This window comes from Talpa europaea (genome assembly GCF_964194135.1).
Source record: "Talpa europaea genome assembly, chromosome: 4".
In the NCBI taxonomy this organism is placed as follows: domain Eukaryota; kingdom Metazoa; phylum Chordata; class Mammalia; order Eulipotyphla; family Talpidae; genus Talpa; species Talpa europaea.
Window position 1 is genome coordinate 14777019 of NC_140070.1, and position 18035 is coordinate 14795053.

The window sequence follows — 18035 nt, forward strand, 5'->3', positions numbered from 1 at the left end:
TATTTAATCCCAAACCCAGCAAGTGAGCAAAAAGTCACATTCAGAAAAATTTGGCAAGTAAGATATGACGTAAGTCATAATTCTACAGTATAGATAGGTTCACGAGACTTTGCCTGCTATCTCACATTCCGTATTAAATGCACGGAAGTGTGGTAAAAGAAACCTGTACCACCCTGCATAGAACAGCTGCCACCCGGTGCGCAAGCCTATTCATTATTTAAAACTTGGTTGGTGTTCTGACAAAGAAGTAGAAAGCTGTACATGTGAAGCAGTAATAGGAAATATATAGAGTGGTACACAGATATAAAATCATTTAAAAATACTACGTATTGAATTGAATAACTGAGCTAAGAGTTCAATATTTTTATTATAAATAATGAAAGATATATGTGTTTTGCATAAGATAACTGTTTTCATAGCAAAGTACCATTAAAGCCTCATGTTTTATAGTATTAGGCCAAATTTTTTCCTTTTAAAAATTATTGGTTCCGACTTAAAACCATCAAGTCTGGTCAGAATCAACTTAATCTAGCTGATGCAGAATCATACGCATTTAAAAACCAGTCTTTTGCTGATGCCTTTACAAATTACTTGGCACCCAAAGCCCCGTAAGGCAAGGTTTCATGATGGCAGGGAAGTGAACGAGTATTTTCCATTGACTTTATCTTGGTGTCATTGAAAAAAAATACATTATGGCACAAACCTGTTTTTGTTTCTCCTAAGTCTCCACTTCTCTTAACTAAATTAGATCCTATCAGGCGATTTCCCATTTATGCCAATCTTGTAGTCTCAGTCCATTTTCAACTTGCTCTGCACATCTAAAATCTTCAACTAATACACAAACCTCAGACACACTGAAATTTCCATAGCACATACGCTCCAAACTTCCAGCTGACTCTACTTTCCCTGACTTTTGAATGGCAGTGTTTTTCACCGACATTTAGGTTAATTTTGAAGAAAACCAAAGATAAAGCTTGGACTTTACATTTCTCCTGTTCTTTCTGCTTCTGTCTAAATGAGTACAATACAAGTGTGCTGGCAGCATTTCCCTTCATTCTCTTCTCCCTCCAATCCACTGGTTCCTCCAAATACTATGCCTTGGTCATTTGGGTGGTCTGGATGCCTTTCCTGGAATGGACTATAATATATTTCTGCTTTATTCAGAATACTTTATATTACTCATACTTAAATTAGCCTTTCAATACGGTCTGTAAATAAGCTTCCTACCAAGGTAGCAAGAAAAAAATACTACATATTAAAAAAGTTTAAGAACTAAGATATTAACCTTGTTAGACAACTCAATATTCCTAAAATTTAAGGCAAGTAATTATTTTTTATGACTCAATATAAAACAATTTGCAAAGACAAGGCATTTCCTTGGATTTCTTTGTCATTTCCTCTTCTTATCCTTACATATTGCACTTGGTTCACTATACTTATCTGAATTCTCTACCACTTTAGAATCATCTTAGTATTATTTGTGGTACAGTTGCCTCTCATCACGCATTTCACACTGTCACGGTACGTAGCACCTATAGCTAGTGTTTAAAGGCATTTATGATAATACAAATTGTAGTTACCTTGAACAATTGATTTCCTTTAGTGTTTTGGCATTTCAGACCTTGAATCACAGCAATTCCAAAAGTTTTAAATTAGATGATAAATGTGAATTTTCTGTGCAATGTGTATATTTCTATTAGCATCGCCTACTTAAAATTGTTATATCAAGTAAGAAAAGTATTATTTTGGTGGTTTTTTATTTTTTATAATCAAAAGTATGTTTTTACCTTTTACATAATATAACAAAGGAATATATTGGTCAAGGCAATGGCTGTATTCAGTGTTTCAGCTTTTCACAAGAATGTTGGATTACAGGTCCTCGCTTTCTACCAAGCCGGTATTCAATGTCAAGTGAGATGGGTTGGCTTCAGGTTGAAACGCTGCTTTGATGTCTAGTCCCTGGTCTGAAAGTGCAGCATAGCGACTGGCTGAAGGCCGAACTTTTTTTGGCTTGGTGCTTTGTGGCTGCTGATGCCACTGGGCTACAAAAACAAAAAACAAATTTTTTTTTTTAATCAAGATATAAGTGGAACGCTCTTCTATGTTTCAAGTAAATATAGAATGTCTTTTGATATAAACTGGGTACATATTCTTTGTGAGACTGAACACATTGATGGTAGCAATCCTAAAAAATCATTTTGCATTTACTCATGCTAACAGCTAGAGAATCAAGACATAGTTTATAGCAAATACTTACTTAGTGAAGCACAGGAATCATTTGAAATAGTTGCTAAATTTCCTAATTCATACCTCCCCTTCTTAAAAAATTCTTTAAAGCTCAAAATGTATAAATCCCACAATAATTATAGTAGCTAGATAATGCAGGATGGATGGTTTTAACACCATTAGTTTAAAGGAATTGGGCAGTAGGGAAGGTTGATGCCACTCACTTCCTGAAGCAGAACCTTACAATGAATTCCTTATTCAAGAAGTAAAAATTGAAATCAGTTAATTTTTTTCTAGTTTTCTTTATGTCAATAGTTCACGGGATTGTACTAGTTTATAAATTGGAATGATTTTCTTCAAATTTATGATGCATGTACACAAATATATATACACAAACACAAACCTATTGCTGAGCTGCTTAAGATAATATTAACAAGACAAGCACTAAGCCACAAAAGTAAGCATTCCAGGATCAGTGTGGTACGCACATTTAGAGGACATTAAGACACTGATAGGGAGAAATGTTAAAAGGCAGTCATTTGCAGAACACAGAAACAAGAAAATGTGAAGAATGTGGTTATGCCTTTTTGCCTACTGTTAACTCCTAAGGATGCTTAAGTAAGGAAGCCACCACTGACTAGCCAACATGCATATTCTACTAGTAATGCAGAGTTTCTGAATAGATACTTGGGTATTTGTTCTCCTCGTGTACTTCACTATTAATGATGAGAAACTATAAATAAAAAGAGAAAAAGCAATATGAATTTTTTGGCAAGTAAAACTATAGTTGTTTATAAGGCTACATGAAAGTAACCTGTGATTTGCTGCCCAGATGTCTGATTTTTCATAATTTTAATGAATGTGATATGAAGTGGCACTCACTATAAACGTCCAGCCTGGCAGTACAGGACACAATCCCCGCTTCATTCTTGGCTGACACTGTATACCACCCTGCGTCGTCTTTTGTGGCTCCTTGAATGAGCAGGCAGATGTAGCCATAATTATCCTGGTGCATGCTGGAGAAAGGATAAAGTCATTAGGGCTCTAAATTTTTAAAAAGTGGCTTTGGACACGAAGCATCATTTTTAATTAGATCATTAGAAACAGAATTGTGCAAGTAGCAGATAATAGGGTCATACTTATTCTGGAGAGGCTGCAAGCTCCATTAAAGTTAATGGGAGAGAAGAGCAGACGTCAAGAGGTTGAATAAATCTGTGCACTTGATTTCTAGTTGAGGATCTGCTTTTACAAAAACCACAGAATAGTTTCTCTGTCATCACTGAAGCAAATGTGAATCCATCTTTTCTTTTAAAGGTATAAACACACACACAAAAATCACATTTAATCATAACTAAAGGGAAAGAGTGATTTTTGCCTTTGATCTCATCGAGCAGCATGACCCTTACATTTTATATAGCATGTAAAAGTGTATCTTTTTAAACCTCTGAGGACGGAGCAGTTAGGGATTAGATTATGTCATTGTATATTCTTACCTCACTCGGTCAGTGTTGTGAGTGAGTGACTCATTTTCTTTCTTCCAGAAGATCTGTGGTGGTGGCACTCCTGAAACACGGCATTCCAGTCGCACTGGGTACCCATCAGCAACGCCTGTGTTTTGTAGTTTCTCCAGAAACACAGGTGGTTTGTGTGCTTCTTTAGCTAAGAAAACGAGATGAATTACCTATCAGTGAAACACAAAAGGAGCACTACAAAGAACGCAGAAGTGTTTCGAAGTATTGCTTAAATAGATCCTTCATTTTATGGTGCCATTTTTCACTTCAGGTGGGAAGCGGCTAGTCCTCCCCAAATTATTCTTTTATCAAGAAGAGTTCCTTTGCTTTATTCTACTCATTTATCGCCTCAATTAATTTAAGCCTGACAAGCCCACACAGTGCACTGGCCATCTGCTCCACAGAATGCCTGTCTGACAGCCTGTGTGAGACTCGTAAGTCAATGCTGGCCTCTGGGATGGCTGTACTAATTATAATTATGCTCCAAGTGCTCACAACTTTTACCAACCACTGCCACCTAGTGACTCTGAAGGGGAAAAATGTTTCTAGGAATTGTATGCACCTAAGAGTCTCTCTGAAATGTTTGCTAGGAAGATTCTGAAGATTGAAAATCTTGGCTTAAGTGACACATACCATATGATCTAAAGGGGGGAATGGAATCTAGAAGTTTTATAAACTAGGAAAGTACAGTCTATGCATTACAAATTTTAATTAGTCTTTGAAGGATGCTATAAAAAATACAACTTGGTTTAAAAGTATCAGAATTGTTAATTGCACTGGTTATTATCTAATGGGAAATTGTTTCTCTTGGATTTGGGTGTTCTACCAGCTATGAATCTGAGGATGCATGTCTTCCCTGCGCCCGAGTGTGTGGCAGATACATAATAGCTAAGTAGTCAGGGAGAACCAGGTGAAGTTAAGAATTTTGTCTGAAATTTTCAAATATCTATAACCATCTACATAATTCAAGGTCTGAGAGTTATATTTTTATTGAACTTTTTACATGGTTATCTGACAGGCTATTTGGGGGAACAGAGCCTCTCTTTGTATTCTTTTTTTTTAATGCATCATTTTTTTAATTTAAATTTTATTTTTATATTCCCCATACAATTACAACCCCCTTATTTTGACCCCAAGTATATGAAGTGATTTTTGCAAATCTGAGAATAATCATGTTTTAAAGGAGATTGTCAGAATTTTTACTTACGCCTACCTCCTAAGAGGGGTAGACACATTTCTATGTCTGTGTTTTCTTTATCTAAGGGTGAAACTTCACATTATAATATTTTTATGAAACTTACCTAATTAAAGAAAATCTGAGTTTAATTGACTACTAGGCATAGATTGTTTAAATCTGCTGTAATTTCAAAATTTAAGATTCTAAAGAGTAGGTATATATGTAGAACTTATGCATAAGCTCATTGTTACACATCAAGTTTGGTTCTTGGAGCCCATGCAGCTGCTGTTCTTTCCTGTGAAACACTGGGACCATCACACATAGGAGAAGTATAAAGACCCAGAAAAGTGACTAAAATCCTTTTTTCTCTTGGTCAGGCTTGTAGGGAAAATGAACAAAAAGTAGCAATGGCTACCCTGAAGAAAAATTAGTTTCTAATGCACTCATAAGCCTTTTAACAAGTCCAAATAGGCTATTTTGATGGTACAATCTATTTTTCAGCAGTTAGACATATTTTCCATATGGGTCAATAATGCAGGATTAGTTTACATTCTTAACACAGATGAGCCTACCAGCAACCACGAGTTCTAGGCTGAAGGAGTTCTGTCCTGCCCGGTTGGTGGCTGTACATGTGTAGATGCCAGCATCTCGTGAGCTGACGGGCTCGATGATCAGAGAGTGTACCCCATTCTCACGCACCAGCATCTTGTGAGCACTGTCAGGCCGAATTGGCTTTCCATCCAGTTGCCAGCTTAGATCTGGGGTGGGTAACCCACTGACCTAAACCAAAAAGGAAATGATACAAATTTAATACAAATACAGAATGAAATTGTTCATAGCTAAGAAACCACATTAAATTCTTCCTCTGAAAGGATGACTTTTAGTATCAACTTATGTTACCTTTTTGCTTAGTACCTTTCAGTGACTTTCTGAACACCTTATATGTTTACTTCTATACATTTTTATACAGGGCAATGTAGGAAAAAGTGAAATAGGGATTAGAAGAATTTCTGTCATTGCCTTACCTCACTCAAGATTATAAAAACTATAGTGAAGGCAAAGATAAACAGCTGGGACTACATCAAATTAAAGAGCTTCTGCACAGCAAAAGAGACAATAACAAAAACAAAGAGAAACCCCACCAACTGGGAGAACATTTTTGCACCCACCACTAATGATAAAGGACTGATCACAAAAATCTGCAAAGAGCTGATGAGACTCAGCAATAACAAAGAAAATAATCCATTCAAAAAATGGGCAGAAGAGCTAAAAAGAAACTTCTCTGAAGAGGAAATGCAAATGGCCAACAGGCATATGAAAAAATGTTCAACATCACTTGTAATCAGGGAAATGCAAATCAAAACTACCATGAGATACCATCTTACACCAGTGAGAATGGCACATATTGAAAAAACTAGCAACAACAAATGTTGGCGAGGGTATGGAGAAAAAGGAACTCTTCTGCACTGTTGGTGGGAGTGCAAACTGGTCCAACCACTATGGAGAGCTGTGTGGAGATTTCTGGACCTACTAAACATAGAGCTTCCATATGATCCAGCGATTCCACTCCTAGGTGTTTACCCAAAGGACATAGAAACATCAATTCCAAAGAGCACCTGCACCCCTATGTTTATAGCAGCACTATTTACAAAAGCTAAGCTTTGGAAACAGGCCAAATGCCCAAAAATGGATGAATGGATCAAGAAGATGTGGTCCATATACACCATGGAATATTACTCAGCATTCAAAAAAGATAAACACATGCAATTTGCAGCAACATGGATGGCGCTGGAAGGGATCATGCTCAGCGAAATAAGCCAAAAAGAAAAAGAAAAATACCGGATGGTCTCACTCATAGCAGGAATCTAGAAAACTTAAATAAGGGACCAGGAAAATGAATATAAGAAAGTGAAAATCAAAATCAACAAAAAACTATGAACCAGAGACACTTTTTGGGGGGTGGGGGGCGGGAGGGGAGGGATTGGGGTCAGAATGGGGGAATTTGCAATTGTATGGGGGAATATAAAAATAAAATTTATTATTTAAATAAAAAAAAAGATTATAAAAACTACTGAGATGAATTCAGTACAGGGCTCTGAGCTTGTTGGAAAAAAGATGTCCAACCATAACAACAATAACAAGTACTCAGCTGGGACTGACACACTGAAGCTGCTCATCAAAGAGTTGCCTTAGCTATGGAGACATGAGTTAATGTATCCATCAGCACACAGGGCTATTATTTTATAACCTTTGAAACTAAGTAACAAGAATACAAAATTACCCAGAAAGCCATCTGAACAAATTAGCATCACAATGGGAACATCATAAAAGTCTTGAGCCCATGACAGTTGTGTTGACCAGAGATCAGATAAAAGCACATTTAATTGCTAATAACATGTTGTGCTGTGAAGGGTGGGGATGGTTACCATCTGTCAGCTCTTTACAGTTTTGCCCTTGATTTTGAATGGGGAGTAAAGTACCATTTTAGAAAGGCCTTTTTACCCCCACTCCAAATTTATTAATGGGAAATTATATACAAAAAGAATGTCAGCTGCACAAAAACAATTCTTTTGAAGAACCAGCTTTACCAAAATCAGCTGGAGACCTGACAAATTCCATTCCTGCTGTGTGATATTTGTGGTGCTTAGAAGGTGCCATGCAGCAAAGGTCTAGTGAATATAAATGAAAAAAATTAAATGACTGGTTAAAAGGATAAAGAGCATTTGTACACAAACAGCCATAGCCGGGCAGCTTGACTTCTGAGAAGGTTCCATGTGCTCCCGTCTGTCTCTGTTATCCCTCAGCTCTTATAAGAGGTAGGGGACACTGGTCAGTCTCCAGGCCTTTCTCAAGGTTAGTAAATAGAGTCGCACTGCTTGTTCCAAATTTACTAGCTTAGATCCCAGACATGCAGGGCCAGGCAATATTCAATAGGAGAGCTGTCCAAAGCACCGTGTATGCTTAACCCCTTAAATAGCAGTGGGCCTGTGCAGTTATTTATGTTAAGGTGAAGGAAAAAAACCCTAGCATTCCTGTTTGCTTAAGAAAGCCTGATCTCAGGAATTGAAGATTATTTTAAGCAGGTGATAATTTTAACAGACTGTGATTTTAGTGGGCTGGGAAGGGAGGAGGGCAGGAGGAGACAGTGTACTAGAGCCGGAGTAGCACCAAGTCAAGGGTAGCCTATGTCTAGGAGTGTACCTCAGAATTAAATTTGGGGTGGGGGCTACTTTGGTAGTGAAAACCTTGCTGTTACTATGGCCATGGCTTCTCATGATTCTTGTTCCTTTTAAAGCTTATAGTGCCTCCCTCCCACCTCCCCCAAGCTGATAACCTTCACTTGTTCATGTGACAAGATTTTCTACATGTTTCTTATCCAGGTCACATCATATTACTGTGAAATCAAAAAGCAGGGATTACTTTTTGTTTCTAGTATTTTTTAAAAAGTTAAATACAAAAGTATTTTTACTTTGGTTATGTTGCTGTTCAGTGAAATAATGATTTCTTAAATATAATCAGAATTAGAGCTGATAATATGGTGACTCCCCATTATATGGTCATGTAGAATCATTCCTTTCTGTGATTTTTTAGTAGCTCTCAGATTTCATATGATTTTATATGATTTTAAAGTACATTTTATAGACAAACTATTTCTTCTTACACAAAAAAATTAATCCTTTGGTATCTTCTAATTATCCATCTAAAATGAAATTTCCTGCTCTTGAATCAGATGTCATTTTACAGATGGTCTATATCACTAATTATAGGCTAAAAATACATACACTGAAAATTTATATTGTAAAAATAAGAATGCTGGATTAGGTAAGATTTTTTTATACATTTCTACAAGTCCAGATGGACATTTTGAAAAAACATAATGCTCAGATCTTTGTGTTTTGCAATCCCAGAGAGAACCAGCAGAGGGCGCCCGTACAATTATTAAAGACCTTACTAACTTAAGAGCTAAATTTTAAATCATTAGAAAATTTCTAAGCAGTGGATCTTAAACATTTTTTGGCCTTAAGTTACTTAGAGAAATTGCTGAAAGCTAGATCACACACAATTCTGTGAAAATTCTGAGTTCACATATCTATTTAAACCTTCTACCCAAGGACCAAGGCTTAAGCAATCTTGCTATAAAGCTGGTGCATTAAGGTTGACAGTCCACCTTCTCTTAGAAAATGGGAGAAATAAGAGTCAAGAGTGGATACATGCACACAAAAGTGGTATAAAAAGGAATGAAGATCAACTAAGTAATGATTAGGATATTTGATATTTAGCACATTTACTATTTCAGCAAACTGGAAAACTTAAAACTGCTCAGTGACTTTCTGGAGTGTGGTATAGAGTTAAATCCAGTATATTTCATGCATCTTTCTCCTAAGCTGAAGACATTTAAAGATACATACTTTACATAATTTCCCCAAAATAACTAAAGAAAAATGATTGATGAGGGGAAAAGGGAAGCAAAAGATGTGCAGGAAAAGAGCAAACTCTTACTTTGCAGTCCATTCTGCAGAGTTTTCCTTCTTGAACAGTCAGATCTCCAGGAGCCTGCAAGAAGTGAGGTCTGAAGAATCGCTCCTGGATTGGTTCATTTTCATCTGTACTGTCCCTTGATCTGGAACGAGGTCTTAAAACAAGATAATAATGATTTCTAGTAGTTATTTTTAAGGCTTTTAGTCATCTTTTTAAAAATAATGAGATAAAAATAATTTTTTTACCTGCTTCCTACCCCAAGATTTATACATTAAAAAAACTCAGAAGGGCAAATCTTTTTTCATTTGGAGTTTTATTATAAATTTAACAGTATGCTAACTGCAGATCCTACATAAATCTGCTGTTCTAATACTTAAAGCTAGCATATACCATCAAAGGGAAAAATGGGAAGAAAACGAGGGACTCTATACTAACTTATTTTTTCCTAAATATTTTCAAAGCTATATGAGAAGCAGCTGTAGCTCATTTATTGCCAAATCTTTTCCAACAGACTTTTTTTTAATAGAAATTACTGTAGCTTTCCACACTGATTTTAAATATGTAGAAAATGCAAAGTTCTTATTATTTTGTAAAATTTAGTATCTTTCATCAAAATCCCTTTTTATGTTAACCAGGAAAATAAATGACATTTTTAAGGTAGGCTTTCTATTGCATCATTTATCCCTGTACCTAAAGACATTATTTCTTGCTTTATAATAAAATTGTGCAAAACTGCTAAGTTTTGTGCATCTCTGTTGCTTTTAAATATGCTCCTAGAGGCGCCTTTAAGAGAAATACAATTTAAAGTAACCTCAGAGAAGATTGTCAGCAGTCACTATACAAGTTTAAAAACACACAACTATATATTGTGTTCATAGCATAGATCCAGACCTGGGCTCCTGTGTATAGATCGGCACTGTAAACAAACTGGAATTCTACCTGCATGTGCTCAGGTGCTAGGATTGTTGGTGAACAAAGGGCTCTGTGGATCCAGTCACATGAGGAGGTGTAGACACACTGCTTGTTAGGCACTTACATGTTTTTACCTGCCTATATCCTGTGAATTTAGTATGCGTGCTCTTCACTAAAGGTGCTGCAGAGGCGTTTGCACCTGTTGTTTTTAGTCAGGGCTATTGAAGCATGCTCTGTAAAATATCTAAATAGGAACCTTCAAATGACAGGCTGGTTGATTTGCTGTATTCTTTAAGTTCAAATGTGTTACTAAGAAGTAATATCCTTTGCTGTCCACCATTATTCAGTCAGCATCCTTGCATAAACACAGGGCTACTAAGAATGGAAAAGCACTGTTTATTAGCAGATTTTTGTTGAGCCTTTAAAATAACAAATCTTGTCTACAAGATATATCATCTAAATGAACTGTTTTGAACTAAGTGACTGCAAATTGAACTTGAGCACACTAAATGATTTTTAAGAAATCTAGTAGCAGTAGTTTACAATGGTCAGTCCACACACCTGTTAGTTACAGAAGTTTGGTTTGAAACACTGGGTTACCAAGGATGAGTATATCCTTACGTGCCTGCCCCTGAATGTGCTCAGTCTTTATTTTTTTCCACACAGAAATTGGGCCCTATTTAACAAATTAGTGGTGGTATCTCTGGATGGCCTTAGCACACATTACCAAATGGCATTCCCTTCCCTTTTCTTAACTGAAGAGAAACCTTACATCATACACACTTTAAGACAGTGTTCACATTCTGCCTTCCGATAATTTTCACTTTCATAGTCATACTATGATTCTAATACTGTTGAATCTATCCTAATAAAATAACACCTACGGGAAGGAGCATCTGAAATACCTTCTGACATGAGGATGGCCTGAAGGAGAACGGGGACTGCGACCTCTTTGGTTGACAGCCTGTACCATTAGACGTCCAGTACAACTGATGCGGCCCTGTCAGAGACATCAAGAAAATAAATTATTTGCTATGCAAAACAATTAGCCATTAAGCACCATCATGCCTATTGTCCTGTTGTCCATAAGACATTATTTCATTTCGTTACGTGCCAAAAAGTAATGACAACTCCTCCTCTCAGGAATGTATTTTCCCTGGGATAAACTCTGAAGAAATCAAGTGCCAGGGTCTTTCTTTGAACTGTTAAATATGCTCTTTACTGTTTCATCGTGAATGGTATTTAAAACAACAACCCTTATCTACTAACTAAGGTCCCTCTAACACAACAGGCTGAGTTGTAAAATATAGCTGGAGGATATCAATGTTCTGTGATTAAATCATGAATTCTATTTTCATGGTCAAATTCTAAGCTATAGCTAATTCTGAAATCAAACTGAATGATTTTAGTAATGTATTTAACGAATGTTAATGGTATACCTTCCAAAAAGATGGTATCATGCTAAAAGTATTATGTAAGAAGTATGCAGGGGTGACAATAAGAACACATGGTCTGAAGAACAGGAAATGAACATGTTTGAGATTTAAAAACCAGAGCCAGTTAAAAAACCTAATATAAATGGGTCATATGATGAAGGCCTATGTAATGAAAAGCTGTATTATAACAGAAGTAATAGACAATGCAGATGGCATGGGGAAGTCACCCATTGTTATTCTGGCTTTTTATATTAGCCTGTTAATTTTTTCATCGTTGTTATTAGCAGAGTAGCAAAATAGGTGATTTCTTCTCTACCTTCTCATTTCCCAGGAGAATGTGTAGCTGTACAGACATACATTGGAAATACTGCCTAAAAAAACCTAATGTATACACCTTGAAAAATATTGCTGAAAATGCTAACCATGTTCTGAGCCCATAGCAAGTTGTAATCTTTGTTAGTGGAGGCTCTTGCTTCCCTGTTGATGGCAGCTGACTGACCAGGGTGATGGTTGCTAAATGTTGGGCTGGTTGTGACAATTTCTTAAACTAGGTAACAATGAAGTTTGCTACACTGATTCTTCAGAAAAGACTTCTCTGTAGCAAGTTAATGGTATACCATCCAAAAAGATGGTGATGCTTTTTGACTGCACAGAACTTCCTTTAAACTACCATTTTCTCAATTAAGTTTATGTAATACTCTAAATACTCTGCAGTCATTTCAACAATGTTTACGACATCTTTACCAGGAATAGGTTTCATCTCAAGAAACTACTTTCTTTGGTTCAGATTTAATCATGAGATTGCAACAGTTTGTCTACAAACAGATCATCCTGATGGTGCCCAATCAGGTCTGACTTCCAAAGCTTAGCAGGTTAGTACTTGGGAGATAGCAACAATTCAACCACATCTTCAGTTGCTCCCTCTAAAGTCATCCATGATGGTTGACGTCAACTTCTTCAAAACTCCTGGTAATGTAGGTATTTTGATCTCCCCCCATGATTCACAAATGTTCTTAATGGCATATTGAATGGTGAATCCCTTCTAAAAGGTTTCAGTTGATTTTGCCCAGACCCATCAGAGGAATCACTATTTATGGAAGCTATAGCTTTATGAAATATATTTCTTAAATAATAAGATGTGAAAATAGAAAGCACTCTTTGATCACATGGGCTACAAAGTGGATGCTGCATTAGCAGGCATGAAAACAAAATGGATCTCCTTGTACATCTCCATCTGAGCTCTTGGGTGATCAGGTGCCCTTTCAGTGAGCAGAAGGGTCTCAACAGTGGCCCAAAATAGCCAGTAAGCCATGTTGTAACAGATATGCTGTCATTAAGTCTTTGTTGTTCCATTCTTACAGAGAAGGCATAGTAGATTTCTATAACTCTTAAGGGCCCTAAGATTGTCAGAATGGTAAATGAGCACTGGATTCAACTTAAAGAGAGTCAACCTGTTCTTTAAAGTTTAAAGTTGGCACTGACTTCACCCCTCTACCTATCAAAGTCCTATATGGCATCTTTTTCCAAGAGAAGGCTGCTTTATCTATATTGAATATTGTTTAATTTAGCCACTTTCATCCATGATTTTAATCAGATATGGATTGCTTGCTATAGTTTTAGATCAGAACTTGCTGCCTCACCTTGCACCTGTATATTATGGAGATGACTTCTTTATTTAAACCTCATGAATTGACCTCTCAAAGCTTCAGCTTTTCTTCTGCAGCTTCCACAACCCCGGATAATTGAAGAGAGTCAGGGCTTTGCTCTGGATTAGGATTTCGCTTGAGGGCTGGTTTGAGTTTCTATCCAGGCCACTAAAATTTTCTTCACATGAGCAGTAGGCTGCTTTGTGTTCTCATCACTCACATTTTGACTGGAGTAGCACTTGTAACTTCAAGAACTTTTGCGTTCACAACTTGGTATAACTGGTATAAGAGGCCCAGCTTTCAGTCTTTGTTGGCTTTCAATATGCCTTTTTGCTAAGCTTAATCATTTCTGGCTTTTGCTGTAAAGTAAGATGCACTACTCTCTTACTTGAGCTCTTAAGGGGCCATGGTAAGGTTATTAAGTGGCTTAATTTCAAAATTGCTGTGTCTCAGGGACTATAGAGGCCTAAAGAAAGGGGGAGATCATTATCAATTAAATTTGCCATCTTATCTGGGCGTGGTTGTAGTGCCCCAAAATAAAACAGTAACATCAAAAATCACTGGTCACAATCACCACAACAGAAATGACTGTAATAATTAAAAATGTTAAAGTATTATGAAAATTACAAAAATGTGACAATGAGCAACTGCTGTTTGAGAAATGGCACCAATAGACTTGATGGACATAGGGTTGCCACAGACCTTCAACTTGTAAAAAATGCAGCATCTGTGGTGCAGAACAAAGTGTAATGAAACCAGGTATTATACCTGTACTTCTAAATTCTGATGGTCAAAAGGGAACAGGAAGATTAAAGATAAATCTGCTTCTCATTTTTAATGAATAGACTTAGTGAATTCTCGCTCAGATTTGATGAGCAGCCCTTAGGTACACTTACAGTTGAAGTAAAGTTTATCATTGACGCCCATTTTCATTCTAAATTTCATTCTAAATTTATAGGTAACAGAAGCTTTCTGTGTGTTTTGAAGAACTGCTTTCTGAAGTCCACCTGAGCCAAGTAGGCTGATGGAGGGGACACAGAGAACACTTTACAGCAGAACTCAGAGAAGGACAGAAGCTCAGTCAGTAGGGCTCCCCAGCTTTCCCCAGAGCCTGGCCTTCTTTGGGCAAAGGCACACAGGAAAATAATACAGACAGGAGGAGAATTAGGAATTGACAAATTCAAGTAGTCTTTTACCACCAGCTATGTAACTTCTTTTAGCATTCACAATATTTGCTATTGAGGTCATGCTAAAAATCGCCTTTCCTGAAACTTTGCAAGGAGATAAGAGATATAAAACTATGAGGGAGAATTATTATTTTTATACAAGAGCTGGGGTACAGGCCAGACGCACAGGACGGTGAGAGGATTCACCAGAGATAGAGCAGGGAGCAGAACAGGCAGACAACTGAAATATACTGCTGAAAGGAGCAGTGGGCACGACAGGAGAGGTGTGCGTGCCATGCGGGATTCTCGCCAGCAGGCTGGGATCGAACCTTACTGCAGAGGCAGCGGACAGCTTCACAGTGCTGTGCTCAACCCGCTGGGCCACAGGGGAGGCCCTGAGGGAGAAATATTCTTAGATTAATTTTATCTGACATTCAGGTCACATGATGTAAATTCTATTATACCGAACCTTTGACAAACACTTGTAATTTCTTAAAGTAGCTTGAAATCTGAAAATTCATTTTGTCTAGCCCCTCCAAATCTGTACCTGCTATAAAAAATCTAGATGTGACTTGCTTAGAAGCCCCCCATTATAAATTACCCAGTTGATGCATCTTAGTAGATGCTTTAACAAATGAACATATAAGAGCCACGATTCTTTCTGCAGCTTGAAGACAAGGAATTGTTTGTTTTATTTTACATAAACAACTTCAATTGTACTGATAAGGAATATGGCTTCCTGACTATTTCTTTTGCTGCTTCAGCAGAGTTTTTACTTTTGGTTGCACTGAAATATATTTTTTACACAATTTTCCTTGTAATAGAAAATCTAAAGGCTTCACAAAGAAAATTAACTGGTCATTTATATAGTTAGAAAAAAATAAAACTTAAATTTAACCTTTAACCTTGAATTTGGGTAAATATCAATTGATTGCTAAAAAATTTCCTCTAACCTGGATTTGAGTTTTGACTGAAACCCTGGTTAAATCCCAGAATTTATTTAAGCCTTTGTTTCTTCTTCTTTAAAAACTGGGGTGCTATATTTAGCTCACAAGGATGTTGTAAAGAAATGTCAGGTAAGTTTATAAAGATCAAATGGTACTTGATGTTGTACATTAAGTCCTCATTACTCCTCCATGTTACTATGGGCCTGTCAAGTTATATGTGCATGGATATGCATTAAGATGATTTCTAGGAACCCCAGGAGCTTGCTGACTTCAAGTGAACATAACTTTGAGGTAAGCTTTTGCTTCCTTTTTTGATTCCTTCAAATAACCAATGCCCCCCACATCCCTAGTGCTGTTAATGCTGGAACACCTTTGTATGCCACTCCTGAGCTCTGGCGTCAGTCTGGGTCTATAAACCATTTCTGTCACTTACAGTTGTGACTTTAGGCAATAACAACCTCCTACATCTGTAAAACAGGCCTATATAATTAATGCCACATGGGTTCTTATATGATGCATCGCTTAGAAATGTTTTGTTAAACAACATTTTTCCCCCATAAACTTTTTTTTTTTTAATATTAGGATGCAATCTGCACCAAAGGAAAAAGAAAATATCCTTAGCAAGGAGGCAGAATATATGGAGATCACTCTTTAAGTTATGCTAGTGCTTGAAAGGTGTCACATGCATGGGTATATTTAATGTGTTTATGTCATGGCTGCAGTTGAGGTTAACATGTAAGATATACCACTCAGTTCTTAACAACATGACTATCTGTAGACTAAGCCCTGGTTCCTCTTGACTTATCCAATAAAAAGGTAAATAGGTTGGCATACTATTCTGTAAAGATTACACATTTCTATGGTTTTCGCTGTTATTCCTTATTGCCACAGGGTATTTACTACCTAAATTTAAGAAAAAGGAAAGTTACTACTGTCACCTTTTAATTCCTATACCATCCTTCACTTCTGAACATAAAGGGAAAAAGCATGGTCTTTAGGAGGCAGAATTATTAGTTTGATAATAAAGCATTATTGGCTAAATGTTACTAACTAACCAGCAAGTGATCAGGAACATTTAGAAGGCATCCAAATGAACTAGTTGTATAATTTTGATTTTACTTGGGAAAAAAATCCAGAAATTAGTGAAGGATTTTTGAAAAGATGCCTCCAGTGTGCACAAGTAAAAGTTCAAGGTTTTAAGTTTGAACCTTTGAGAAAGATACAGAATTAGTATCAATAATTCTAATCATACTAATGTGCCAATTAACTGTGGTAATCACAATAGTTAACAGGCTCTGATGCACATCAATGCTGCAGCTTTTATTAACATTCTCATTTCTATCTGCTTTATTGTTAACACAACGTAATAATGGAAGTGAATGTTTAAAGTGAAGCTTGAAATGAGCCAAGAAATCTTACAATGGTACGACAAAACACAGTCAATAAACTAGCTTTTTAAATTTAACTCAGCTGTGTGTAACTTCCCTCTTCCAAACAAATCCACAGAGTTTAAAGCTGTAGGAACCAGTAATAAGTGATTCTGCACTAACATCCAGCTTGTGAGAATATCTGATGTCTCATGCAAGGCCAACTATTTATATAATACCGAAATAACATTTATATTTCCTCGTTTATGAAATTTAACTTGCGGCACACAGAGCTTTACAAAAGCTCGCCACTTGTATATATTCTGCAATTTGAGGAAACCAACTGCAAACAGCCATTCTGCAATCCAAGTGCAACACCGAGTACCTTAGCAACACGCAAAACAAAGTAAAACACTCCTGGTTAGATTTAGTTGTGTCGTAAAGATAGGATTCGAGTCTAAACCTCTATTTGTGATCCTCGTTCTGGCGTTTGTTTGGTGCAAGGCTGCACCCACGCTCATCTCAGCCCTGTGTGGCCGCTGCGGCCTCACGCTCCACCTGAGCGGCACACGCTGAGGACGGCGCACTGCCCGGTGTGCGCTGGGAGCTGTGTGTCCATCCCAAGCCGAATCTGGACGCGCTCACGCTATCCAGCGTGTTCTCTTATTCCCAGAAGATCAAGCCAGGTGGAAAAGTATTCTGTAATATACTCTGCTGAACTTTAGTGTTTTCATCTTTCCTTGGTTCTCACCCTTCTCGTGGCCACTTGCTGTAATTATTTTCCACTGCTCAGCAAGGCTCTGCCGTCTGTGTTTCATTACTGAACTCATTTTTCCACTCAAGCCCTTTCTTCTCTCGGTCATTTCACATCTTACGTAGGCTAGAGTGTACCAGAAAAAAATAGATGTAGCTGTTTCTCTTTCAAGCCCAAATACTTTTTAAAATGTGGAAAAAAATCAAAGGCAACCAAAGGGCATCAAGGAAAATGTCAGTTTTCTGTTGACTACACATTATGCTTCTGGGATTAATCTTGAAATTTAAGATTTTACATTTGACATATTTTTCAGTGCTGGCTTGCTCTTTTAGATCATGTTTTAATTCACAAATTACAAAAATGGCAAATACTTCTGGGGACGACAACAAACTTTATAAAGTGGAGGTTGGGACA

At 37.0% G+C, this 18035-nt stretch overlaps 1 protein-coding gene across 2 annotated transcripts in view; it reads right to left on the reverse strand.

Moving 5' to 3' along the window:
- Positions 1 to 1869: 1869 nt before the first annotated feature.
- Positions 1870 to 18035, reverse strand: part of PALLD (palladin, cytoskeletal associated protein) — a gene marked incomplete at both ends in the record, with an annotated part of 341943 nt that continues 325777 nt past the window's right edge. For both annotated transcript variants that reach the window (XM_084232237.1, XM_084232236.1), the window contains 6 exons: positions 1870 to 2042; positions 3109 to 3242; positions 3720 to 3885; positions 5487 to 5694; positions 9415 to 9547; positions 11211 to 11305. In XM_084232237.1, the coding sequence (XP_084088363.1) occupies positions 1870 to 2042; positions 3109 to 3242; positions 3720 to 3885; positions 5487 to 5694; positions 9415 to 9547; positions 11211 to 11305 (909 nt within the window). The remainder of the gene's footprint in view (positions 2043 to 3108; positions 3243 to 3719; positions 3886 to 5486; positions 5695 to 9414; positions 9548 to 11210; positions 11306 to 18035) is intronic.